This window comes from Equus caballus, chromosome 14 (genome assembly GCF_041296265.1).
Source record: "Equus caballus isolate H_3958 breed thoroughbred chromosome 14, TB-T2T, whole genome shotgun sequence".
Classification (NCBI taxonomy): domain Eukaryota; kingdom Metazoa; phylum Chordata; class Mammalia; order Perissodactyla; family Equidae; genus Equus; species Equus caballus.
Window position 1 is genome coordinate 25,629,725 of NC_091697.1, and position 27,474 is coordinate 25,657,198.

General features: G+C 37.4%; 1 protein-coding gene across 12 annotated transcripts in view; it reads right to left on the bottom strand.

Annotated features, from left to right (window-relative positions):
• RANBP17 (RAN binding protein 17) overlaps positions 1-27,474 on the bottom strand; it is a 335,841-nt gene that overhangs the window by 36,262 nt on the left and 272,105 nt on the right. For 9 of the 12 annotated variants that reach the window (XR_011425469.1, XM_023617254.2, XM_070233918.1 and 6 more), the window contains 4 exons: positions 19,799-19,906; positions 17,508-17,590; positions 5,483-5,697; positions 3,384-3,522 (listed from right to left, as the gene is read on the bottom strand). Coding sequence is in view for 9 of the 12 variants with exons in the window: in XM_023617254.2 (XP_023473022.1) it covers positions 3,384-3,522; positions 5,483-5,697; positions 17,508-17,590; positions 19,799-19,906 (545 nt within the window). In the remaining 3 variants the exon portion in view is untranslated. The remainder of the gene's footprint in view (positions 1-3,383; positions 3,523-5,482; positions 5,698-17,507; positions 17,591-19,798; positions 19,907-27,474) is intronic. The other 3 variants (XR_011425471.1, XR_011425470.1, XM_070233923.1) reach the window with 1 other exon arrangement.

Here is a 27,474-nt window from a genome sequence, read left to right on the forward strand (position 1 = left end):
ACAGCAATAGAAATTACCTGCTGTCTATAAGAAGACAACTTTAAATATAAAGACACAGGAAGATTAAAAGTGAAATGATGGAAAAAGAGGCTACGCTAAACAAAAGAAGGCTGGAGAGGCTAGTAATAGCAGACAAAGCAGATTTCAGAGGAAAGAATATTACCAGAGATAAAGACGGCCATTTCATAATGATAAAGGGGATAAATTCATCAAGGGGACAGAACAATCCTAAATATTTATACACCGAATAACACAGCGTCAAAACACTTTATACAAAAACTGATAGAACAGAAAGGACAAATGGACAAATCTATAATTACAGTCAGAGACTTCAGTACTTCTTTCTTGGTAGTTCATAGACCAAGTAGAAAACAAACAAACAAAAAGCCAGTAAGAATACAGGAAATCTGAATATTATTAATCAATTAGACCTGACACTTAACAGAACACTCTTCCCAACAACAGCTGAATATACATTTATTTCAAGTGCCCATGGAGCATTCACCATATTTTTGGACATAAAAAAGATTCAATAAATATAAAAGTTATAACAATGATTGAATATTTTCTATGGCTACAATGGAATTAGACTAGAATCAATAACAGAAAGATAGCAGGAACATCTCTAAATACATGGAAATTAAACAATGTGCTTCTAAAGTAACAACCCGTTGGTAAAAGAAGAAATCAGCAGGGCAATTAGAAAATATTATTGAACTGAATAGAAAAAAACAAAATATGTAAAAATTTTGTGAGGGACAACTACAGCAGTGCTTAGATTAAAGCATTAAATGTGTGTACTAAAAAAGAACAAAAGTCTGAAATCAGTGATCTAAGCTTCTATCTCAAAAAACTAAAAAAGGAAAAGCAAAACAAACTGAAGGAAGAAAATAATAAAGATCAAACATGGAATCAATAGAATAAAAGATGGAAAAATAATAGAGAGAAATCAAGGAAAATTGAAAGCTGGTTCTTTGCAATGAAACTGACAAACCTAGAGCCAGAATAATCAAGAAGAAAAAGATAAAAGACACAAATTGCCAATGTCAGGGATGAAAGAGGGGACATCACTATATGTCTTACAGAAATTAAATTGTATAACAAGAGGATATTATGAACAATTTTATGTCAATAATGTCAGATGGACTTTAGATGAAATGGACAAATTCCTTTAAAGACAGAAACTATAAAATACTACTAAAGATGGAATAGATAGCTGGAATAGTCCTATATCCATTAAGGAAATTTAATTTGTAGTTAAAAACCTAACAAAGAAAAATCTAGGCCTAATGGTTTCACTAGGGGATTCTATCACACATTTAAGGAAGAACTAATAACAAGTCTACACAAACCTTTTTAAAAAATAGGAGAGGAAGGAACACTTCCCAACTCACTTTATGAGGGCACTAGACCGACACGAGAACAAGGCAAAGATAGGAGAAGAAGAGAAAACTATAAAAGAAGAACTAAAGAAGAACACATCAATATCTGTCATAAAGATAGATGTAAAAACCTTATCAAAATTTTAGAAAGTTGAATCTAGTAATACATAAGAAGGATGATACATCATAACCAAGTATGGAATGCAAGGTTGATTTAACATTGGATCAAATTCAACACCCACTCATTATTATACTCTTAGAAAACTACAATAAAAGGGAATTTCCTCAACAAGATAAGGAGCATCGAGGAAAAACCTAGAGCTAACATTATACTAAATGGTAAAACAACAAATGCTTTCTCCATAATCATGGAGACAAGGAAAGGACGTTTGCTATCATCACTACTATCCAACACTGTACTGTAGTAGAAAGTCAGAGAGATAAAGCAAGAAAAAAAAAGTCATACAGAGTGGAAAGGAAGAGGTAAAACTGTCTTTATTTGCAGACACATCTATGCAAAACATTTTAAGAAATCTACAAAACGCTACCAGAATTAATAAGTGAGTTTAGCAAGGCTGCAGGATAAAAGGGCAACATACAAAAAAAATCAATTGCAGTTCTACATGGTAGCAAAGAACAAGAGGAAATTTGAAATTCAGTACCATTTACAATAGCATAAAAACCATAAAATACTTAGTTATAAATATAACAAAATATGTACAAGGCTCATACATTCAAAACCACAAAAATGCTGTTGAGAAAAGCTAAGGAAGATCTAAATAAATGGACAGATATACCATTTTCAGCAATTGAGCACTCAATATTGCTAATATTTCAATTCTCCAATTGGGCTAGAGATTCAATGCAATCTCAACCAAAATTCTCCTAGTCATACTTTTTCCTAATAAGAGAAACTAACAAATTGATTCTAAAATTTATCTGAAAAGGCAAGGACCCATAGCTAAGACAGTTTTAAAGGAGAAAAACAAAATTAGATGGCTATAGTATCTGGTTTTAAGACTTACTATAAAATTAGGACAGTACAGAATTGGCACAAAGTAATCCAATACATCTAAGATATTCTTCAACAAAAGGTGCTAGAACAATTGAATATCCATCTGTTAAAAAAGAATCTCAGCTTTTAGCTCATAATACTATATATAAAAATTAAATTGGGGGCCGGCCCAGTGGCTGAGTGGTTAAGTTCACACGCTCTGCTTCGGCAGCCCAGGGTTTCACTGGTTCGAATCCTGGGCATGGACACGGCACTGCTCATCAAGTCATACTGAGGTGGCATCTCACATGCTACAACTAGAAGGACCCACAACTAAAAATACACAACTATGTACTGGGGGGTCTTTGGGGAGAAAAAGAAAAAATAAAATCTTTAAAAAAAGGTTAAATTGAAATAGATCATAGACCTAAACAAAACTTCTAGAAGAAAATATAGGAAAAACCTTTATGGCCTTGAGTTAAGCACAGATTTCTTAGGATAGGATCCAAAAGGCCTGAACCATAAGAAAAAAAAAGAATAAACTGTTCATTGTTTTGAACTGTTCACTTAAAATCAATGAATTTTATTGTGTGTAAATTACATCTTAATAAAGCTTGATTAGAAAATAAACTGTATGGGGCCAGCCCAGGGGTGTAGTGGTTAAGTTGTGGGCTCCACTTCTGCAGCCTGGGGTTCGTGGGTTCGGACTCTGGGTGCAGACCTACACACTGCTCATCAAGCCATGCTGTGGCGGCATCCCACGTACAAAACAGAGGAAGACTGGCACAGATGTTAGCTCAGGCCCAATCTTCCTCACCAAAAAAGCAAAACTGTGTACCAAAATATGAAAAAAGGGCATTTTCTCATTTGCACATATTATAAAATAATCTTTCCGTTTGGGTACACAATCTTTCCTCCTTTGTAGGATGATCATCTCAATAAGCACATACATAAAGAGATCACAATCAAATTTTTCCTCCTGAAACAATGTCCTCCATAATACTTACCAAGAGTAGTGAGTCCCTCTGAGATAGATGTGAGAACATATAGGAGTACAGGAGGCTCTAAGTTGGTGACGAAGCTCATGTGGTCCTGGGTGAGACATTCCAGCAGTGGATAATAAGACTGGCTCAGTTTCCGATATTGCTACAACAGAGAAATACTAAATGTCAAGTCACAGGGAAGCAAAAGACATGTTACAGTCCAGGGCAAATTGTCATTTATAATATTGGAAATTATAAAATTACTTAAACACAAATATATAGAATAAATATATGGAACAAATGACAATGATTCTCAATTCATATTTAAAGGGGTTCTAACGGGAATCTCTTGATCTCTAGAAATCCTAATTTGAAGCTATAGCATAGTATGTAATTTCAATTTTACCTTATATGGGTAACACTTCAATGCAAGTAAAATCTCTGTAGTATGGAATTTAGAATTACTTTTCTGGACAGGAATACTGTAGCATTCAACAGTGTTTAACGGTGGCTATGCAACCTTTTTTTTAAGACAAAAAAATCTGCTGTCATAGTAGGATTTGGCATCATAGCCTGCTGTATATGCACAATGCCAACCCATCTACTAAATCATAATTTGGTAAATGGCTTAATATTTACCATACAATACAGGCAAAAGATAAGCGTGTAAGAAAGATACCTAGAAAACCTCAAATGAAACTCAAACCAATATCAAAGAAGCACAACATTCATAAGAGAAATAAACCAGAGCAGCATTTATTAAAGTGAGATTAAGATCATCTCCATAAGAATCACTGGGTTGATAAAAATAGTCTCCTGATCCCCACTCCAGACTCACTAAATGAAAAGCTCTGGAATGAAGGTCTGGAAATGTGCATTTTTAACATGTATGCTAAGGGAGCCTATGCATCCTCAATTCTGAGAATTACTGAGTTAGAGGTTTGCTTGTCCATTAGAAAAAAGATTAGAGAAATTCCTGGAACAACATCCATTTTTTTGGTGGACCTCAACTATAGTGAAGAGTCCCCTCAATGAGGTGGCTGTAACATATGGTTGATCTGATTTGAGTTTCTATTTTGGAATTTCTGTTACACAGCCAGCCTTCAATGAGCATTCCATTCTACTACAACTTTGGCTTGAGATGTGGTTCTATTAAGACTAGTTTAGAAAGGTGGAAGAGGGTGCCACCAGTCCGTTAGAATGTCAAGGACCATTTCTCACACAGGCTGACTAACAAAGGCCCCCCAGATCTTAACCTTGGGTTGGGAGCAGGTGAGAAAGCCTGAACTAAGCCTGAGCATGAATTTGGCTGTGTTACTGAAGTAATTACTGCAACCACATCGGGCATATATTAGCTTTTGTGTAATCAGGCAGAGATGTTAAAAAAAAGTCTGATAATGACACAGCTCAGTGGAGGAGCCTGGAAATTTGAATTTCCAACAAGCACCCCAGGTGATTCTGATGGGCCTCAAAGTTTGAAAACCACTGATATAAATCATAGAAACTAGACGGTAGAGTAGAAAAGGGACCTAGAGATCACTTTGTTTAATTTACTCATTTTAAAGGTGAGGAAATTGAAGCCTGGAGAAATAGAGAAGGTGATTTATTCAAGTTAAATGACTAGTGAGTGGCAGAATTGAGACTACACACAGGCTGCTCAACTTTCAGGTCAGCACTCTGTCCAGCACACCAGAATTTTAATGGAAAGGAAGGCCAAACAGCAGGGGAAGTAGACAGAGGAAAACTGAAGCAAGGAGAAGATCCTGCAGCCAATCCTGCATTTTCTGCTCCAGGAAACAGACCTTTTTTGAATTATGAGCATAGTTGTAAGCAGTTTAGCTGAAATTGCTAATTACATTTTCTCTAGATGCAGAACCTGGAGCACTCTGGATGACCAATTTGTCAGGAGGTAGTAGCTGCGGTTTTCGAAACTGCACATTTAATTATATAAACACAGCCATTATAGTTGTTCAAATTCTCTAAGTTAAATCAAGATGCTGTCCTAAAACATAAAATGTTCTGGTGCTATTCTAACTCCCTGGGCTTCACTATAACAATTCCAAGCCTGTGGTGGCGTTACTTCACATTTCACACAAAGACTCCTATGATGCACGATTGCTTACGAGCAAGTCACTGTGGGACACTGACAGCAGCATTTTGACAAAAGCCTGGAGTACATTGTCAAAATGGTTGTCCCCATACAACTTGAAGACGCCAAAGCTGACATAATTTCCACACAAGGCAGATTTGAGAGCTGAATAGCAGATGGAGATGCCCTTGAGTTTCATTGGATAAATCTGATCTTTTGAGAGGCTCCCAAGGGACAGGATCTGATTACCTGTTTTAGGGTAAAAGCAGAAAGAGAAAGTGATATAAGGAGATGCAATTCAAAGCGGCTATGAAGCAGGCATATTATTTAACATTTTCATTTTATTACTAATGTTCACTTCCCCCTTCTTGTTCCAAGAATTACACCATCCATCTAACGAAAAACATAAATATACAAGGCAGTTTACCTGGGAAGTACAAACAGCCCGAGGAAAACCAACCAAGGGTATTGGAAAAGTTATATATATATATATACATTTTTTTCTTTTGAGGAAGATTAGCCCTGAGCTAACATCTGCCACCAATCCTCTTTTTGCTGAGGAAGATTGGCCTTGAGCTAGTATCTGTGGCCATCTTCCTCTATTTTTTATATGTGGGATGCCTGCCACAGCATGGCTTGATAAGCTGTGCATAGGTCTGTGCCTGGGATCTGAACCTGCGAACCCTGGCCTGTTGAAGTGGAGCACATGAACTTAACCACTACACCACTGGGCCACCCTAGGAAAAGTTTTGTATTTTTATCTGGATGGTGATTACAAGAATATATACACAGATACGTAAAAATTCATTGAGTTGTGCTCTTAAGATTAGTCCATTTTACGTACTTTAAGATGTGTTATCTCTTCTTCAATAAGAAGTTAAAAAATAAGTAGGAGTAAAAAAACTAAGTCAAGAGAAAAAGATAACCTAGACTAAGATGTAAGTGGCTCTAAATTCTGGTGTGAATTTTCAACCTGCTTACATGAACTTAATCTTGAGTTACTTCACATTTAGGAGTCTCACAGGTTTGGTATATGAATTAAACGAAACAAGACACATAAGAAGTTCTTGGCACAGTGCACAATAAATGTTACTTCCTTTTATCCTTAGATCTTTTTCAGAAGATCTCAAGAGACGATCGTTTAAAAACTGTACTTAAATTCTATGTTGACCATCAAAAGACAGAGAAATGTTTATATAATCACCTTAAAGTTTTTTTGTACTAGTTAGGACTTACAAGCAACAATTTCTGTTTCTGAAATGCGTGCTAGTAAGGCATGTTACCAGGCAATATCCAAGAATGCTTTTAAAGGAGTATAAAGTTGTACATGTTTCTTAGCCCTGCTTTCTCTCGTTCAAGTGAGTATGGCTTCTAAAATTGAAATTAAATTCAATTTACAAAATTTACAGGTATGTTGTTGTGGTTTTGTACTGTGTCAGTTTGGCTAAACAAGAATTAAGTTTCCCAGAATCCATTTCCCTGTATGGCTGTGAGCTAGAATTGGGCAAAAGAGAAATTTGTGTGAGATATGGAAGGTGGAAGTGAGTAGCAGCCATGACTTTCTGAAGGTCCTTCTGATAAGAAACAGCAAGAAAAAGATGGAAAAATGCCGCTAGGTTTCAGTTTGTCTTTCTTCTTTCCTGTTCTGTGTCTAGAATCACCAGTCCTGCTGACCAAATGACCCCAAGCCCTCCACCAAGTACTTGGCAGCAAACCTACAGAGTAGCAGCTATGCAGAGGCAACAGTCTTCCATTGACTTCTATACCATTGCACCAGTCCCCCTCTCAACCAGCATCCTTTCATGGTCCCACTCCAGCAGCTGGGTGAGCCTAGCTTCTAGATTTCCCTGCAAGCTCCAACCTGTCCACCCATGCCTTTGTTTCAGGAGGGCTGATGGGTGATTTTTCTTCTGATTTTCCAACTTTCCCCTTTGGACCTATTTCCCAATCTTCATCCAAGATTGTACAAGGTCTAATTACTAAAATAAGTTCCCTAATCTATAAGTGTCATAGTGCTTGTTTTTCCCTGTTTGAATCCTGAGTGATATGTATATTATGGTAACCACATGTGTACTAAGAGATTAATAAGGACCAGTACTTCTAGCAGAGCATGAAACACAGGACCAGGGTGACAGTTTCCTCCCCTTTGTCTATCTTAACGAAACATTGCCATATACAGGTTTTCTTCTGTGCATCCTTAGAAGCCCATGTGGCTTTGCTTATAATTTATACATCTGAATGACAACACCGTTGTCTGGAAGGCTAAAGTACATACTGGAATTTACTCCACATCAAATTCTGTACTCTTTCTCATGATCTCATCCTAATTTACCTTAGAGATACATGGTAAGCTCCATAAGGATACAACTCAATATGACAGCATTTACTTAACAGTTACTATTTGTGAAGTGCTGGGATAACAAATGAATAAAACAAAAATCTCTGTTCTGAAGGAGTTCAGTCTGGTGGGGGAGGATAGATTTGTAAATAAATAATTCCATACAACGTAACAAACACTATCAGAGAGGTGTGTCAAGACGTTATGGGAATAGAAGAGTCTGACTCTGCTTGGGCAGGAGGGCAGTGGGGCAAGGCTTCATAGAACAGGTTACTTCTCAAGGATCAACTGCAGTTTCCCAGGTAGGCTTGTAGGGAGAGGATAGTTCTCAACCACTGCTTTTCTACCTTTCCCTCAAATTAAATATAAACCAAAGTAGACGTTTCCCCTCCCGCTCTTTCCTGGGAAAGAAAAGCACTGCTTACGTGTTATAGAAAGAGCTAGGGTAATTTGTGGGTGGGGTGTGGCTTACACATTTTGGGTTTGTTGGGGAGGCCAGGGTCAAAGGGAGAAAACTGGATCATTTTTTGGAGCCTTTTTATGCTGATGTGCTTATGGGGGAAGTAAAGGTCCTATATTCTGCAGCAAAAGATGGAATAGGCAAGCCAAGAACTGTGATGGGGAAAAAAATTTGATTGTAAAGGACTGGATAACCGATTACCAAGAAGGAGAAATTATTTAGGATCGCAACTTTTATCTCTATGTCAAAGTTGCAATTTGGCATACACATCTTATCTTTTGTACTGTTTCAGACACATCTGTGTTAAGCGAAACAGTAATAAGTATACCATCAATGACCTTGCAAAAGTAGAATGATTAACAGGAATTATTAAATAGGAAACTATATCTCATTGTGCTCAAGTGCCTCAGCATTCCACGGTGGCTATAAAAGACTACAGAAGAGAAGGGTTGGCGAAGTCATTTATTCACTCCAATTCAGCTTTATTCATCATGTGTTATTCAACAACTTTTATTGAAATTGAAGGCCCTGCTCTCAAAAAGCCTAAAATCTAGCAGTTAGACACACGTTACTGTAAACAAAAGTGACAGGGCTAAGGTTTGGTTTGATGTTCCTCTAGAGGTGTGACAACCCTCCTTGCATTCCCTGCTCCACGCGATGCCTGGAAAGTCCCATCTCCTTCCTTCCCAGAACTTCCTGCCTAAAAGAGAGATCTCTATTACACTGAGGGACAGCTGGGAGATGAAGGCATTGCCAGGCTGGGAGCCACCGAAGCCACTTTTTGCCACTTTAATCCTACTGTAGCAGCACAAAAGGAAACGATGCTTTCCTTAATGAAATAAAAGAGACTTTCAAAATGAAAATCTCTAATTGTTTCCTACTGACTACATCTGCCATAATTGGGGGTGGAGCAATGAGGTGCTTAACACTAGACCTGGGTAAGATGGGTGCTGAGGCTACATTGGGGCTCAGGAAAAGAATGCTGCAAATGGATGGTTAACCTGGCCCAAGGCAATAATGGGGGAATGGAGGCACTTGTGCTATGGAATTGCCATTTTTACTCTTGTACATGCTGTACAGTAAAGTAAGTCTTACTTAATAATAAGGAGAAAAAACTGGGAAATAAGCACAGAGGACTCCTGATATAATCTGGCTTATTAGAAATATTTTCCCCATTATTAGCTTATATTAACTGCTTAGGTTCCTCTTTCTTAGTCTCTATTCTCTGTCCTGTTTAGAAGAGCTTTTTTGTTTTTGTTTTTACTTTAGCTAGCTTCTAGCACCCAGAAGTACCCTTCTAGACAATTCTCAAGATCTAGATTCAATGAGGGATATATATAAAAAGATGCAAAATCTCCGCTTCTGTTTATCTGAGATCTACTTTCAGGTCTACTTTCTTTTAAAACTTTTTTTTCTTTCTGAGACCCTACCTCTTCCCTGAGTGACTGACTTCATGATATCCTCTTCAGAAGAGGCTCCCTATACCCAAATAGGAGTGACCTTCCTTTACAGGCCTAAGCTAGAGAACTATATAACAAGGTAATACTCTAACAGAAGATAAATACAGAGTGCCTAAGGTCGTGATGAACCAAGTGGGCCTCTGCATCATACCGACCTGGAGTTTGAATCCTACATCTTCCCTCACATATAACTCACAAAGCTCTGATGTGGAGTAAAGGAGACAGCATATGTAAAGTGCTTACCATCATAACTGGCACAGTGCTCAGTAACGTAAACTATAACAACACAGAATACTGGGGGTTCATTTCTTTCTCCTGTCTAATAGCCTGTAAGTTCACACATGGGCAGCTATGGTCTCAAAAAGAGAAGGAAGTGAAGCTGGGTGTGTGTGGTGTAGAATAATGTCACTTCCTTCCAATACATAATTCAAAGTAAGGTCAATACCATATCTTTGACTGCCTTCTTTTTGTTCCTTCAATGGAGAACTGGCTGCAGGGGGTCACAGTGTGGTTCTTTGCCCCACATTGTACCAGTGCTCTGTGCCCTCAAAATAATAGCTAAAAAAAAAAGGTGCAAGAGATAAGATATACTATAGTAGTATCTTGTACCAGGAAGAACTGACGGTATGAAACAGTTTTATCTCCTGGCTTATAAGGCAATCCATTACCTTGATTTAGTTTTTCTTTTTCCCTTTTAATCTGTAAAATTTTAAAGTGAATTTGATATTTAGCTGACAGCTCTACAAGTTGAATGTCTTCATTCATCATCAGAACAGTTATGGGAAGAGAACTGCAAGCTTGCTGACATTCTTTCACTTCAGGTCACTCAACTCACTCTGTCTCTCTGCAAACGCCGAGACCCCTGGATGTAAATGGTTTGGGACAGAACTGAAGCTGTGAAGACTGGAAAGGAATATAACATTTCCCTTTCAGATTGAAAAAGATTACAATAATGCAGTGTTGATAAGGATGTGGGAAATTAAGCAAATTGTTGGGAATGTAAACTAGTATAATTCTAGAGGGTAATTTGGTAATATTTATTAAAAATACAAAAAATGTGTAAATCCACTTCTGGGAATATATTCTAATTCTAAACATTCACTACCATATCTACCCATCTACTAGCATCTGCACTCACATACAATGTCATCTGTAAAAGCCACCCCCTCAATGTACTCAACTAGCTTCTATCTCCTCTTAAGTGCTTAAGCTCAAAGTACCAACAATTTTCCCCTTTCTCTCCTATGCAATCTTTTTTTTTCCTTTTGCTGTTAGATCATCTCATTGGAATACAAGTCATACTATTATCTCTTCCATTAAAACAAACAAAAACCTTCTCTTGGCCCTACTTCCCTGCTAGATATTACTCCTCTTGGTAACAAAACTCCTCCAAAGAATTGTCTGTCTTCACTGTCTTTATTTCTCCTCTGATTCTCTTTTATGCCCTTTCCACTGAAACTACTCTTTTCAAGGTTCCCAATGACCTCCTTGTCACTAAATGTAATGGTTGACTCTTAGTCCTCCTCTTACTTGATTTATTGGCAGCTTTTGACATAGTTGACTACCTATTCTTCCTTGTCTTCTAAGACACACACTCTCCTGATTTTCTCTTACTGCAGTGTTCGTTCCTTCTCAGTTTCCTTTGCTGGTTCCTTCTTTTCTCCCTTACCTCCTAACACTGGAGTACCCCAGAGCTCAAACCCAAGTCTTCTATATTTACATTCGCCCTTCATCCCAGTGATCTTATCTAGTTTGTTTCATGGCTTTAAATACTAAGAGTCAATGACCCCCGTATTTGTTTCTTTAGACCAGACCTCTCTTCCAAACCTCAGACTCATATTCAACTCTGTATTCAACCTCTCCACTTGGATGTCTCATCAACATCTCAAGCTCAACATAACCAAAATGGAACTTCTGATCCCCGCCATACCCGTCTCAGCCTTCCCCATCTCAGTTAATGGTAACTTCATCCTTCCAGTTGTGTATGCCCAAATTCCTTGACTGTACTATTTCTCTCAAACCATATATCCAATCCATCAAGAAATTTGATTTGCTTTACCTTCAAACTATATCCAGAACCCAAACACTTCTCACCCCTCCCACAGCTATCACTTTGGTCAAAGTTAAGATCAAATCATGTCATTCCTCTGCTCAAAACATCCTAAAGTCCCTCTATTTCACTTGGCAATAAAGTCCAGATAATGTTCTACAGGATATGACATTACATGGCATTGTTCTTGTTATTACTTGCCCTTCAGTGAACTCTGCTCCAGCTACTGATCTCCTTGCCATTCTTAAGACGTGCTACATACACTCCCACATCAGAACTCTAAAACTTGGTGTTCCCTCAGCCTGGAATACTCTTCCCCAAGATATCTGTGTGACTAACTCCCTCATTTACCATCAGTCTTTGCTTAAATGTCATCTCAATGAGGCCTACCTGGATCATTTTACCGCAATATGTTTCTCAATCCCTGGTACTTCTAATGCCCCCTATCCTGACTTGCTTTCTTTTTTCTTCATAGCACCTTATTACCTTCTAACATACTAAATAATTTCTTTTTCAGTTTTGCTCACTGATGTATCCAAAGAGTCTGGAACAGTGCCTGCTGCTCTCAATATGCATTTGGTGAATGAATGAAGCTCATAAAGCTGAATGTACAAAGTTGCTTACTGAAACAGTGTATGATCGTGAAAATTACATGTTTATCAAAAAGTAAATAATTAAATAAATTATAGTATGACCATAAAATGGAATACTTGGAAGTTATTTAAAAAGATGTGGTAGATTTATATATATAAACAAGGAGCAATGGCCGTGATATAAATAAAAACCAGCAAATTACATATTGTCTACTTGTCTCAATCTCCTGCTGGACTCAAGTTCGTTAAGGGAAAAATCAGTAAGATTCTCTTTTGTGTGTCTTATTTCTCTTCCTGGTCCTTATAATTCTCACAGTATCAGAGACACAATAAATGCTAAACAAATATTAATTACATGGCTGAAAGAACCCACTGAACTCTCAGCACTTGTTCAGAGATCACCCTCACTTATTTAACAGCCTAGTTAGCATTTTTTGCTTGCGTGTAGGATTGCATGTGGATTCACTGTGGAATTTATTTCTCAAGACCTTTCTTTTGTAAATCACCTGATCCTGGTGCTGGGATCCTCAAGGTGTTGATCATTCTATTGCCTTCACACGACTTCTGTGAGCATTACTATAGTACTTCGTCATTCTGTCCCCAACCAAGTTTCTGATAAGACCTAAGGCCATATCCACGGTTCCTGGATAATCTGTTTTCCAGAACTGTTATTTCCTGGTGACATTTTATTAAGCCTCTAGTTACTTCAAGACCAATGCATTCGTCAGCTATCTTTTTGTAATCATTTAAACATAAATATACAATCATAATGCTTCATTCTTACAATGCTTTTTAATACATGCCAGTAATTTTCAACCTCTTTTATCAAAAATACCTTTTTAAATGGGTGACCCTTTTACAAACAAATCTACTGCAATTATATAGATGTGTGGTTCTGGTCAAAGTAGCAGTAGGGACCCCTTCTTCCCCGTCTCTGGAGAGCCTCTGTGGTACTTTCACACATCTCTATGGCTCTGAAAAACCCAGTGTGAAAGTCACTGGTTTGTTTTCTAGATCACAATAAATAAGAGTGGCTTGTACATCACTTTACAAACTCAATTTCAGCATATTATTAAGTCATACCTTAAGTGTACCTGGAGCACAAACTGCTTAAAAGAACTCTGATGTAAATTCTTATGTACAGTGAATAATTACAGCTGATTATTAAAAATCCATTTTTAAAGTTTATATTTTCACACAGTGAGCTTTCTTAAGTCAGGGACCTAAGGAAGGAATAAAAGCACTTCCATTTTGGCCAGTCTTATGAAAATAATCACTATTTCTCCCTTCTATGCACTCTTCAACCAACAGATGTCACTAAAGATACCAGTACCCAGAGGCAAAGGCAAGAAAAGATTAGACAAATGGAAATTGAGGATAAAAAATATCCAGTTCTCAAAACTGAGAAGTAGGTTTCCAAAGTAATAACATTTATTACACTGCACGCAACATTTTAACCAAAAATTTAAGAAAGAAATTTCTTTTATTAAGTTGCTCACGCTGAACGGATCATAGCACTAAGTTTTGAAATACATGTTCTTGAAGCAATTTAAAACTCATTAGAAATAATAGGCTTGGGCTAGTAGAAAATGTGGTAAAATTTAATCCTCATCCAAATGTTACCTGGGCTGAACAAACAGGAAATTGTTTTGTGCTACTGTGGCTAACCTCATTGCTGACCCTGAGCTGGAATGGCAAGAGCAGCTGAGAGCTGAAGCAAAATTAAAAACTTACATCAAAGTATATCATGACAGAATGTAGATAAATAAAACAGCATATCAAAAGTATTATTTTCCTGCCAGTCTCACTAAGCAGAGAGGTGGAGTTATTCCACAAAATATATAATAAATCAGGTGCCTTTGGAAATGAGTCCTTCCCCCTCTATACTGTCCCAATAACGGACTACGAGAATACTGCCCATGAGAAGTGAGCAGAGAAGAAAGCCAGTGAAGATGGGGACAGAAGGGATCAAAGAATGTTCTGGCCTCCTTACTACATGGGCTTCCCCTTCCTTCCCCTTGGCTTACCAAAGAAATAAATAATGCTGGCTCTTCTGTGTCCTCTCAGACACTCTTTCCCTCATCTTCCAGGCTCCTGGAGGGCAACCACACAATCCCCTCCAATGAGCATATCAGAATCTCCAGAGGTAAAAGCACGGGGAATGAAACATTACAGACAGTAAAGACCAATAAAATCAGCGTGGTTGATGGGGGCCAGCATGGGCCAATCAGTGAAGGTTGAAAAACATTTTTCTATTATTTTATGTAAAGCAGGTGTCAAAATCACTGGTAACAAAGTTGAAGGACATTTTTCCATTGAGCCTTTGATTTCCCTTAAGTTTTAGGATAGAAATCACCATAAAGAGCAGTGCTTCATCATAAATATCTAAACGACAATCTTCCTGTGGCAACTCCCAAGTGGCAATAAGGAATAGGGAAAGACTATTGTCTGAAGCCATACAGACTTTGAATGAAATTCCAATTCAACTACTTGCCAGTTATGTAATATTAGGCAAATCTCTTAACCTCTATGAGCTTCAATTTCTTCATAACAGTAATCATAGTGGGTAACTGGTCTAAGGGCTTTCCATGCATTATCTAATTGAATCCTCATAACCACCTTAAGAAGTACGTATTATTTTCTCTGTTTAACAAGAAACTGAAGCAAGAGAGGCTACACAACTTAACCAAGGCCAAATGACTAGTGAGTGGCAGATAATAATACCTACCTTGAGGATTCAATGGGTTAATGCATGATAAATGGTCTAGTACAGGAGCAAGCACATAATAGCTGATTAAAAAAATGAAAGCTATCGTTATTATTCATCCAAACTGAGGAGGAAAGCCTTACCCTAATCTCTGAGTCCTTCTTCAGGGGGAAAAAACCTTACTGGCATTTCTTTTCAAGAGTGTTTTGAAGGTTTTTCCTCTTTTCTGCTCCACTTCCTTTCTCTTCTTCCTGCCCTTCCTCTGTCTCCCTCTGTCTCCTTCTCTTCTTCTTCCTCCACTGTAACCCTCACATAGTTATCTTTCTCAACTTTTGCTGCAATGCCTTTGTCTACGTCAGACAACCTGACAGAGGACTAGATAGTTTTGAAGTCCATAGGTTTGGCACTATTCTGAGATTCCTTTTGCTGTCACTTGCGGGACATATATTCTGTCCTAGAGATCTAGTGATACTGGAGGAGGAAGAAGTCACTGCTTTTATCAGCCCTACTGCAATAGTGAATAAGCCCCGAAGGAAAAATTACACTTAGTGAAAGAAAATGGATCCAGAGAAATGGGAAGGAAAGATACAGTTGTGCTTGGTAACAGGAATCTAACATTTGTATAGTTAAAGCTCTATCGACTACTAAGAAGTTTTTATACATGTATTGTTTAATGAGAAATATTATTTCCTCTTAGAAACTCAGTACTTGTTATAGACAGAAGGAAGCAGGATGGTGTGGTCCAAGCAGGAAACATCCCTGAACAAAAAAGTGATGTGGTCAGTGAACTCCTGTCCAAAGAAGGCGGGCTCTGTGAGTGCAAGAGAACAGCTTTGGATCAAGGAGAGGCATGTTCACTGAGTACCTATTCCATGTCACACCCTGTGCCAAGTCCTTGACCCAGAGTAGCTCAATTAACCACTTCTAACCCTAACTAGATAGGTAGGTCAGTAGGTATTCATTATTCTTAGTTATATATATGAGAAAACTAGGCACAAAGAGGTGCAGTGTCTTAGCTGAAGGTCACGGAGTTGAAAGGGTTGGTACTCGGGTTGGTACTCAGATCTTTTAATCTACCCAAACTATGCTTTTTTAAGATACCATACTTTCGGAGGAAGGTCCAGACATATATCTTTGTATGATAAGACACTGAAAGGAATTAGATATACACTGGAAGTACAGCAAACTGTGAGCATATTTAAAAAAGGTCCATTTTTACCTTTAGCAGGCAAAGCATTTCTACTTTATATAATTCTAATACGTCCATTTTCAACAGATGCAAAAGTTGTGGCAATGTAGTATAGATGAAAATAAGAGAGTACAAGTTTACTATCTTAAATAGGCGCTTTCTGTAGTTTCCATACACTTACGATCTCAAACTCTAAAACTCAAACGTACAATTAAAACTAAGCATTTTTAACAGTGGCCTACAAGCATATAGATCAGAGCCCTAGATGTGTTTTGAATTGAAGCAAAAATAATTTTAAACTGTTTTTCTGCTTTTTTAAAAAATGGGCTTTACTTTTAAAAAGGTACTATGTTTCAATGGCTGTTCCTACACACACACACAACATACACTTAAAGAGGCTTTACAAAACTTTGTGAAATCTGTTTCTAGGCACTCAAAAAGAATATGAGAACTACAGGCAATTTTGAGACCAAACGTACTTACAGTTGCTATTGATTTGGGAAAGTAAGAACAGACAGGCAAAAAAGAAGACGACAAAAAAAAGGACACGGAACCATCCCTCAAGGAGAAGAGCACTGAACAGAGCCGGCCACAGTCAGTATTCAGTCTGTGTGGCAAACAGATGACAGAGGATTCTAATCCATCCTGTCCCCGTTCCCTGGCTACGTCAAGGTCCCCAAGAATTGAGAATTTCATTCACGAAGCTGTCAGAATTGGCAAGTATTAGGTTTTATGGTAGTTCTAAGGCTCAATTCTAACTACTAACCAAACATTTTGACAATAATTGAATAGGACAATCTTTACTATAGAACTCTGATTCTAGGGGTGCAGTGCCCAAAAGTTCCCTACAATAAAATATTTACTGCTCTTTACCAGTATATTTTTCCAAAATTCAGTGCTGGTGACATACTGCTCTAAGCATTCCTAGACCCAAGACAGCAAACTCCCTGATGTAACTTTTACCAATTTTGAATATGCTGTAACTTCAATATTCTATCTAGTGTATTCCCTTTGCCTACTGACACTGCAGTTTTAGCCAAAAGAAATTCATCAAGTTGGTCAGGCATGATTTGTAGTTAAAGGCATGCTGCTCACTTCTTCTGATGCCAATATGATAGCTACCTGGCTTTTTGCACTCCTTTTACCCACTTCACAAATTTATACAGATATGAAGGTTCAAAAGAACAAAATAACTAACATCTTTCTTCCCTCCAAAGAGATAAAGTTATATTGCAGAGACAAACATGGAAAAAGATACTCACCATAAGTGCAAATCATTTTACTAGCTTCTCTGAAGAGGAGAATTCCATTAGGAGATGATACATCAAAATTCAAACGCTGGGATCTAAGAAATATAGCAAAAAATTAGACTACATGTGCAGATAAAGAAACTCAATATAGATGTAAAATACATAGCATTTTCATTTATTAAAAGTAGCTGCAGTACAATTATGCCTTTTTAAAAGTGCCATTCCGTTAAACAAGTGTTGATAAAATATATGTGCTAATTTTCTCACTACAAAGATACTAGGACAATTAAGAAGAGCTTTCATTTATTTGCTGATTCAAAGAATTCACTTTATATCTGTCAAAACAATATCCTGACATTCTATATCACAGACCTCTTACCCCTTTCTCCTTTCATGCAGAGTGGTTGATAAGTAATAATAAAAAATCCCAGGTGTGTATGTGTAAGTTTATATAGATACTTGGATAGAGATTTACATTTGAGGTCTCCTGTAGTGGCCAATACACATTTTTAAAACAAATTCTAAAGTGACAGATAGGAAATCTAGGTAACTTTAATACTGCCCACATGCATAATAAATCATCTGATACTTCAAGTATACTTCAAACACATTAAATTACATACAGACTACAGTTTCCATTGCATACAGCTGAAGTAAAGAGAAACCAGTCCCAGAAGTTATAAATGAGACCAGTCTGCTTCCTTGGTTCCTGACAGGTGGGGGAACAATACGAGCAGGGTAAAGGATTGACGTGCCATCCTGACATAATACTTGTTTCTTTGACATTACTTTGGCTTTAGTTGGCTCTGATATGTCTTGTTGTTGTGCTTTCAAGAAATAATGGTATATTTCCAAAAGGATTAGCAAAAAATATAGAAGCAGCTCGTAGCAAAGAAATACCAAAAAGCAAAGATATTTGCTAAAGTCCTTTTGCCAGGAATAGAATGAATTATTGCTTTCAAAATGCTTTCGAATTAAGTACAATTATAATTTATTAGAAATATTGTGAACATTTGATTGTTGGCATACAATTCCTGACTAAAGAAATGTATATACATAATTCATATTAGATTCTAGAGAAATATGAACAAGATACATTTCCTGAGATTACAGAGTTTCACTAGATAGTTGTTAGGAAAACTGTGCTAGATATGAATTATCTGCCTATGGCAGATATAAAATACTTTACAATATACAATACAATAGATTTTTTCCTTTAGTATTAAATTGTATCAGCAATATATAATATCAATTATCTGGTTGAAAAAATTTTAATTTAATAAAAATGAAATTTCTAAGATAAAAAATATAGCCACCGTTCCTTTAGTATTTAAGGCACCTATGAGAAAGATTTAAAACAAAATTAACAGCTTTCAAAAAAATAATACTCACATTTATTTATTAGTCAGATTTTTTTCCACCTCTTGTCTTAAAAATTTTAAATTACTGCTGTGAAAAGCTCAGCAGCAGAGAGAAAATTCGAGCTGCAATCCACACTCCTCCCCTGTCTGGGTATCTCCCTTCCAGCACACAGTTTACACAGAGCAACTGATGAAACAGGGTGGCTAAGTGACAGGCAATTTGGTGCTAAGCCATATTCACAATGACATATTTTAAAGAGGTAAAACCAATTAGTTTATTGCAGTTTTTCTTTTTTAGCTACATCTTTGTTAATATTTATATGCAGAGTATTTGAATCTCTGCTGGTCTATGCAAATTATAAGGTCAACGAGGCAATTTCTGAGACATGATGTAGTTGCTATTTAATGAAAATTGTGAGTGCATAAATCATCCACATATATGCATCTTGGCATAGAGGAAGAAGGATAACTTCGAAGTCAAAGCAGGGACAATCCCCAGGGCTCCTAAGACAAACTATGTGTCCATGAATTGCTCTGGGACTCAGTTCCCTTATCCATAAAATGAAGCATCTCAACTCAGAGACCTTTAAACTTCTTTCCTGCTTTAAAATTCTACAGATTGAGCTAAGCAGTTTAACAATTAAAATAGCTGCCCTTCTTCCATTTTGTGCCTTTGACTATTTTAAATAATGGTGGGTGTAGTCTTCCAATTGTTTTCCAATTCCCATAATCCCCATATACACCTTAGCATACTATATTCTTTCTCCCCAAAGGTCTCAACCTTATATCTCTAGTTCTCTTGCTTTCACTGATCATCTTAAGTTTTGGTTCCTGAGTTCTTGCTAAGCCTTGAATATACACATACCAGGCAGGAAAGTCTGACCTCTGGACAACCCTGCCAAATAGCAGATTGTTTTTTCACTCTCCCATCACATCTCTTACCGGTTTTGCATCAGTTCTGCCATAAGTTTTAAGATGGGAGTTGTACAGGCCGGTTCTCCATACCACTGCTCAACAGCCCTCTGAAGAATCGGCAGATAGGCTGGGTACCTTTTATAAAGACTGTTAAAGAATTTAAGGGTCAAAAGAAATGTTGTTGCTGAAAATTAGCGCCATGGAAAAGGAAAAAAATGGAATCCAAATTTGTTCTCTGTTTAGTATACAATGGCAGTTTTATAAATTGCTCTCCTAACCTGCACAGATGTACTTTTTTGGGAACTGCAACTGATCTGCTCTTATTTGTAACATATCCCATACATTATATTGCTTATACTTGTCTATAACTTTCAAAGTATCATATAAGTAACACATTCAAAGAATTATGCTTAATATTGTAGTAAAAGGAAATATATTTAGTTAATGAGGATAAATATATATTTGAATTGTTATTATCAGAGTCTCTCAGGCATCAAACTACTTAATAAAAATATTATCATGAAATTTTGAAAATACACAAAAGTAGAAAGACCAGTAATAATAAACCCCATGTGTCTATCTCCCAGCTTAGAAATTACCTATATTCTTTCTTAAGTTGTTGACTTGCTTTGCTTGGTCCCACTGTAGCTCCAAGGAACACTGGAGACATTAGATTGAAGAAAAGCTTTGGGTAACTTTTAATCTACTCAAGGTCAGTGTTGCTAAAATGTAGTCCCATGCACAGCAAAGGAGAAATTCTCAAAGTTCTCATCACTACTAAGAAGTGTCTACTTCTGCTAAGTCAGTGGCTTGAGACCATCAGAACCTGGAACACTATGATTCAGCTCCACTGGCCATTTAACCCATAACTGGCCTCCTCCTTGCCAAATTGACACATAAATATAAATATGTATTTATTAAATATATATGTAAAAATATGTAAATATATAAAAAATATAAAATATATGAATATATATAAAAATAGAAATAGAAATAACTCTTACTATGACACTACCTTCATTTCCTTTTCCCCCCTAATCTCTAAGTCTCTCTCTTCCTAATGTTTTTCAACGTACTTGTCTTTTTCTTTCAGTTGCAAGTGGTGAACTGAATCACTTAACAGGGTGCTCCTTCTCTGTGTGGTATGGGTAGAGATCTCCATGGTGAGAAAGATCACAATTTTCTTCCCTGCTCTTAGGATAAATTTCAAATTCCTTAGCATGGCACACACGGCCCTTTAAGATCTGGCCCCTGCTTAACCCCAGTCTCATCTCAGTACTCCTGCCCTACCTATGGTTCAGCCACTCTTAATTCCCTGCAAATACACTGATGCCAACTCTCTGGTCTCCATTCCTCTATATGCTGCTGCTTCTGACGAACACAGTCCTGTCTTTCAACATCTAGCTCGAGCCTCACTTCCTCTGGGATGGTGAACCTTTCTCTGTTTTGTCAAAAGGCATCAATTTCTTCCTCATCTATGTTCAATGAACACTTTGACAACATCTCTCTTATAATAGACTGTATTAGGGTTGGTTGGTTGTGTTTGTCTGCCCCACTAGAAAGTGAGCTCCTAAAGGGCAAAGACCTGTGCTTCCCTACTAATGTTCCGACTAATTCATATTTGTCCCTTAGATTCCAATATAGATGTCAATTATTCCAAGAAGCCTCCCTGGCACCACCCCCTGACCCCAAAGACTGGGTTAGGTGTGTCTCCAATATATGGCTGTGGTACCCTGTGCTGGCACTATCACAGTACTTTCTCTCTCCTATTATATTATACACTGCTTGAGGGCAGGGCCTGGCACAAAGTAGATTTCAATAAATATTTGTTGCTGTAAACCTGCCACCCTAAAAATCAGATGTAACATATTTGACTAGAACTACTTATTTAATTCTTTTTTTAAATTTTTATTTTTGGTGGGGAAGATTGACCATGAGCTAACATTTATTGCCAATCTTCCTCTTTTTGCCTGAGGAGGATTGTTGCTAGGCTAAGATCTGTGCCAGTCTTCCTCCACTTTGTATGTGGGACGCTGCCACAGCATGGCTTGATGAGCAGTGTATAGGTCTGTGTCCAGTATCCAAACCTGGGAACCCTGGGCTGCCAAAGTGGAGTGTGTGAACCCAACCACCAAACCACCAGGCTGGCCCTAATTCTTTTTAACTGTACATTTCACTCTGAAGTTCAGGAAATAGTTCATATAACATTCAATGAAAATAAGCCCTCTAATACCTTAAGAGTGGCATGCTCCCTAAAAGTGCAAAAAGCAATACTTTTGTCCCCCTAGATATACCATGTTAAGGCTGTATTTGTATATACTGAAACAATTTACTTAACAAGTAGTTATTGAAGGCCTATTCTATAACTATCTAGTCACTGTTTTACACTCTCTGGAGAGACCAGTGAACCAAACATTAAAAAATTCTTGCCCTCATGGAATTTATATTCTAATAAGAAAAGAGAAAATAAACAAAATAGATATATAATATGCTAGAAAGAACTACAAAGGAAAATAAAGCAGAGAAGGGAGATAAGAAGTGAGTGTACATGTGTGAGTGAGGTTTAAGTTGGATGAAAATGAAAAAAGTAAAATCAATGAACTTGATTATTAACTCTATTTTGGCTACTGTCAGATAACTCACTGTATTGTTTTTTCTATGGACTAGAAAATCTCTTATTTTTGATAGATGGTAGATACAATGTGCTATGTACTGTGCTGGGGTCCAGAGATAAGTAAGACATGGCTTTTATTCTTGGGGAATTCATGCTCAAGTCTAGGTGGTAGGCACACAATAGGGATGCCCTGAGTACCAAAATCCTGAAGCAGTGCCAGAGGAGCACAGGTGAGAAAATATTCCACCAAGAGATCTCCTGAGCACAAATTCAGTCATGATTAGTGGGAAAGCATCTGGAAGGCTCATCGGGAAACTGAAAAGACCCAAATCTCAGAATCTAAGAACATCATAAGCACACATAAGCCCCTTTGCAAGGCATTCTACAGGCATTAGGACCATCATATTTTTCAGAGCACACTGCATTCACTATGGGATAAGGACTGTGGATATGAGAGGATGCTCCCTTTTCTGTGTGGAATGAGAGTGGTGCCAATTCTAATACGCTTCTGACAGGGGTGACTGCCACAGAGAAAATGAGTGATTATTAGAAGGCAGAGTAGAGGTCTACCAAGCAGGGAGGTTAAAAGGGCGTCAGAGTGAGAGTGCCAGACTCAGATTAGAGGGTAGGAATCAGCACCCACTCTAGGAGTTTAATTTTCCAGGGGCTGTCTGAGGACCACATATATATGGATAGGAGAAAGAGAGTGAGAGTCCTTAGGTAGAAGAGGCACAGATCTAATTGCTTTCACCTAGATCTTCTCAATGAATTCCTAAGGTCAACATTAGATAAATGAAAAATCAAGAGCATTAGTGATATGATATTGCCTTATAAGACGCCAACTATGAAAAAATGAGAAGTACAAGGTTTGCTTCTTGACAACACCCATCCATTCATCCATCCATCCCTCCATCCAGTAGTCATTAGTACTTACTATGTGCTGGACCTCAAGAAAACAGAAATGAGTAAAAACATAATTCTTTCCTCTGGGATTTCACAGTAGAGAAAGCATCATAATATACTAGAAGGCAATGAGAGTTTTTGTTAAAACTGTTAGGAGCTAAAGGTGTAAGGATGTGGTTCCAGAATAGAAATTGCCTGCCAGTTCAGAACTTATTTTAAAGGTATTCCGTGAACATGAAACATCTGTACCTTTGTTCACGAAGGCAAATGCTACTGGAAGCCTTTCCTCTCTCTTCTGTCTGGCAAATGCTTATCCATCTTTCAGCACCTCACCAAACTTTCTCTTCCCTGGGAAGCCTACTCTTTTTGCCAAAAACACCAATCTCTTCCTCTTATATGTTCATGTGGTCCTTTACGTGCATCTTTGCTACAACACATTGATTATTAGTTATTTGTTATATCTACTAGATTGTGACTTTTTTTTTTCCCCCGAGGAAGATTTGCCCTGAGCTAGTATCTGCTGCCAATCTTCCCTTTTTTATATGTGAGCCACCACCACAGCATGGTCACTGACAGACTAGTGGTCTAGGTCCACACCCGGGAACTGAATCTGGGCCGCTGAAGCGGAGTGTGCTGAACTTAACCACTAGGCCACTGGGGCTGGCCCTAGATTGTGATCTTCTAAAGAGCAATCCATTTTACTCATTCTTCTAAAAAGCATTTCTTTTATTCATTCCTCATGCCTGGCACATAGCATTCAAAAAATGCTTACTGAACAGTGATTTTTCAGGTTTCCTTTCTTCTCTATTTCAGTTTGCCCAACATACTGCTGATTATTTTCTCTCGTCTTGAAATACAATTTTGATTTTGTTAGTCAATCAAAACCATCAATTGATTTATACTATCAAGGGAATAAGGGTCTTTAGCTTGATATTCAAGGGTCCAAGACAGTCTGCATTTCCAAGCATGAAATAAGTGGTATCTACAATAACATATCTTCTCCACTACTCCTCTTCCTAAACTTGTGCACAGGACAATTGAAGACCTCTTACTTCACAGGCCCAGTAGTCCAATCCTACTTATTTGGTAAGATCCAGGGAAGTATCTTCACCTTCACAGAGCCTTTCCTGATTCTCCAGCTAAATGTAATTGCTCTATTTGTATCCTTGCTATAGCACTTATCACCCTCTATATTTTATTATAGTCGTTTATGTAAGTATCTAACAGACTCTATTAAACTATAAGCTCATTTTGGGGTAGGATTTGAGTCTAAGTAATCTACATCCCTCATGCAACCTAGCACAGTCATTAGCCAAATTTGCTAAACAAGTGAGCAAACGGGATCCCTGTGTCTCATTCCATATTAGGCAAAGGAACTAACAACAGTGGTGGAGCATTTACTTTGCACCAGCCTCTGTCCTAGGCCCTTTACATATGTCGGTTCACTCACTTCTTACAACACACCTGTGAGACAGGTATTATTAGCCCTCTTTCACAGAAGAGACAACTGTGATCCTGAGACATTAAATTAAGTAACTTACCCAAGACCCCACAGGTTCTTAAGTGGTGAAACCAGGAGTGGAATCAAGTACTGTCCTCTTCCAAAGTTTGTGCTCTTCCACATATCTTATGGTCTTGCCTTGTCTTTATATAATGTTTATGCATGTTACTAAACAGCACTGATTGCCTGATTGAAAAACAGTGGACTCAAAGATCAGATTATGACAATTAAAACATTGTGTGTGAGGAAATAGTGTCACACATTTTCCTTTACTTTTTTCAATTTCCCTCTGGATTTTTATTTATTTTTTTGAGGAAGACTGGCCCTGAGCTAACATCCGTGCTCATCTTCCTCTGCTTTATATGTAGGATGCCTGCCACAGCATGGCTTGAGAAGCAGTGCGTAGGTCCATGCATGGCATCTGAACCGGTGAACCCTGGGAAGCCAAAGCAGAGCATGTGCACTTAACTGCTGCACCACCGGCGGCCCCTTCTCTCTGGATTTTTGATACATCAGTCTAAGTATGATCTGGGAAAAGTATAAAGAAGGTGACTAAATGCACTGCAAGGTAAGGTGCTTTTACATTGCTGTGTCCTCACTATAGGGGTAAGGAAGTATATCAATGATTCTTCTGCAATTCTCCAGCAGTGAAACGACTGCCGAACAGTTTGAGGCGATTTAGTTTTGGAAGGACAGAGTGATAAGCAACGTAGTTCCTGTAGCACTTAATGCAGTCAGTGTTTATAGAAACGTTTTTGAATTAAATAGCTAACCAGTAAAATAGCATTTTATCAAATATTCGCCATAAATAAAATGCATTTTGACTTTAAGATGACATGTGCTCTTATAGGGCGTTTCTTCTGCATGCTAAGGACTGTATAACAAATTAAAGAACACACATTTATGTAGATAAAAGGCAAATAAACTTCCCCAAGCAGTAATGTGGGAATCATCACTGACGGTTCGACATATCAATATTTCAGGAAGAATAAATGACTTTCATATCCATGGTTTTTAATCATATACTTATTCATTTTTACATTACTAGAATACTTTGGAAAGAATCTGTACTTTATCACCTGAAACTGCTTAAAGTATTTCAAAATATTTTAATAAAGCTTTTTGAATTATCAAATAATGTAACTTTTAAACAAATTTTACTATTATTATAAATATTTGCTCTTCATCCCTTGCCCAAAGGAAAACTATAAATCTTGTCTCAACTGAATGAACACCATTTATCATATTCATTTTGTTGTCAATACAATTATGAAAAGCCTTTGGCCTTTTCCCAAGGAAGCTGATTTGTTACTGAAACTCAATTATTATAAGCAAAGCCAGTACCAAGCCACCCTGTTTGGCAATCTAACACAGCTTCCTGCACAACTAACGCTTGCCCTCCGCCCCTAACCCTAATAACATCAACATCTATGGTCAAATGGAAGAGACAATGGTTTCTAGTTCAAAACAAAACATTAAGTCCCAGGGTTTTCCGTTTGCTATTTTCTGCCATCTGCTGGACAGAAGCTTCACCTCAGACAGGTGCCAAAAAGGAGAGTTCAGCGAGGAAAGGGAAAACAGACTTAATTACAAACTTAAATTGCAACATATTCTATAAATTTTAGGCAGTATCAATTATGACAGATATTTCTATTCTTTGACACTGAGGGGAAAAGTTCTAACCTTGACTCTTGGTTACGATTGTTGAAGAGGAAAACAAGAAACATTACTTGCTGGACATCCTAAAATTGTAGCTTGGTTTCAAGATAATCATTGATTTTAAAGTGCCCAAATGAGGCTTTTATGATTTTTCAAATAAATGAAAGTTTTTACGTTGTGATCTATTTATATTTTGAGAAATAAAAGGTCATAAGTAATTCCAGTTGATTCTTTATAGTTAAAAGAATTATATGACTTTTTATAGGACTTTCCATGTTAAAATCTACAATCTCTGTACATGTACTTCATATGCTGATATAGAGACATACATGATTCCTCAGTGACATGGAAAATTCTTGTGTGTAATGCTTCTATAGGCACATAAATCTGATAAAGCAGGTTTAATATTAACTAATAATGTAAGTCACTATTCAAATTAATGTTGAAAAATTTTTTTAAAGTGTAAAGTTCTCCCTAAAACACCTCCTTTTAGTTACGGCTTTGGCCATAATTGTGGCATCAGTAGCTGAAGATTGCTTTTAAGAAGTTTCTGTTGCAATTTAATTTATGAGGGAAGTTTGGATAAGAAGGGTTTGAAAAGAGCCACTGAGAAATAGTGTAACTTAAAAAATAAAATAGCTTTAAGGCATCCAATTTTTCTTACATGCTCTGATAGTTTCATGTATAAAGGCATGAAAACATTATATTACATTAATATGACTTGCATAAATAGTCACTTCCTGTTAGGATCAAAGGGGATTCAATCAATACTATTAAAACAATATTAATAGTGACCCTTTATGACTATCAAATATGTCCTAGACATTATTCAAAGCACATTACTTACTTTAATGGTCACAATAAGCCATGATACTGGATGTCTCCTTTTTTGTGTGTGTGTGTGCTTTATCTCCCCTAATCCCCCCGGTACATAGTTGTCTATCTTAGTTGCAGGTCCTTCTAGTTGTGGCATGTGGGACGCCGCCTCCACGTGGCCTGACGAGCAGTGCCATGTTGGCGCCCAAG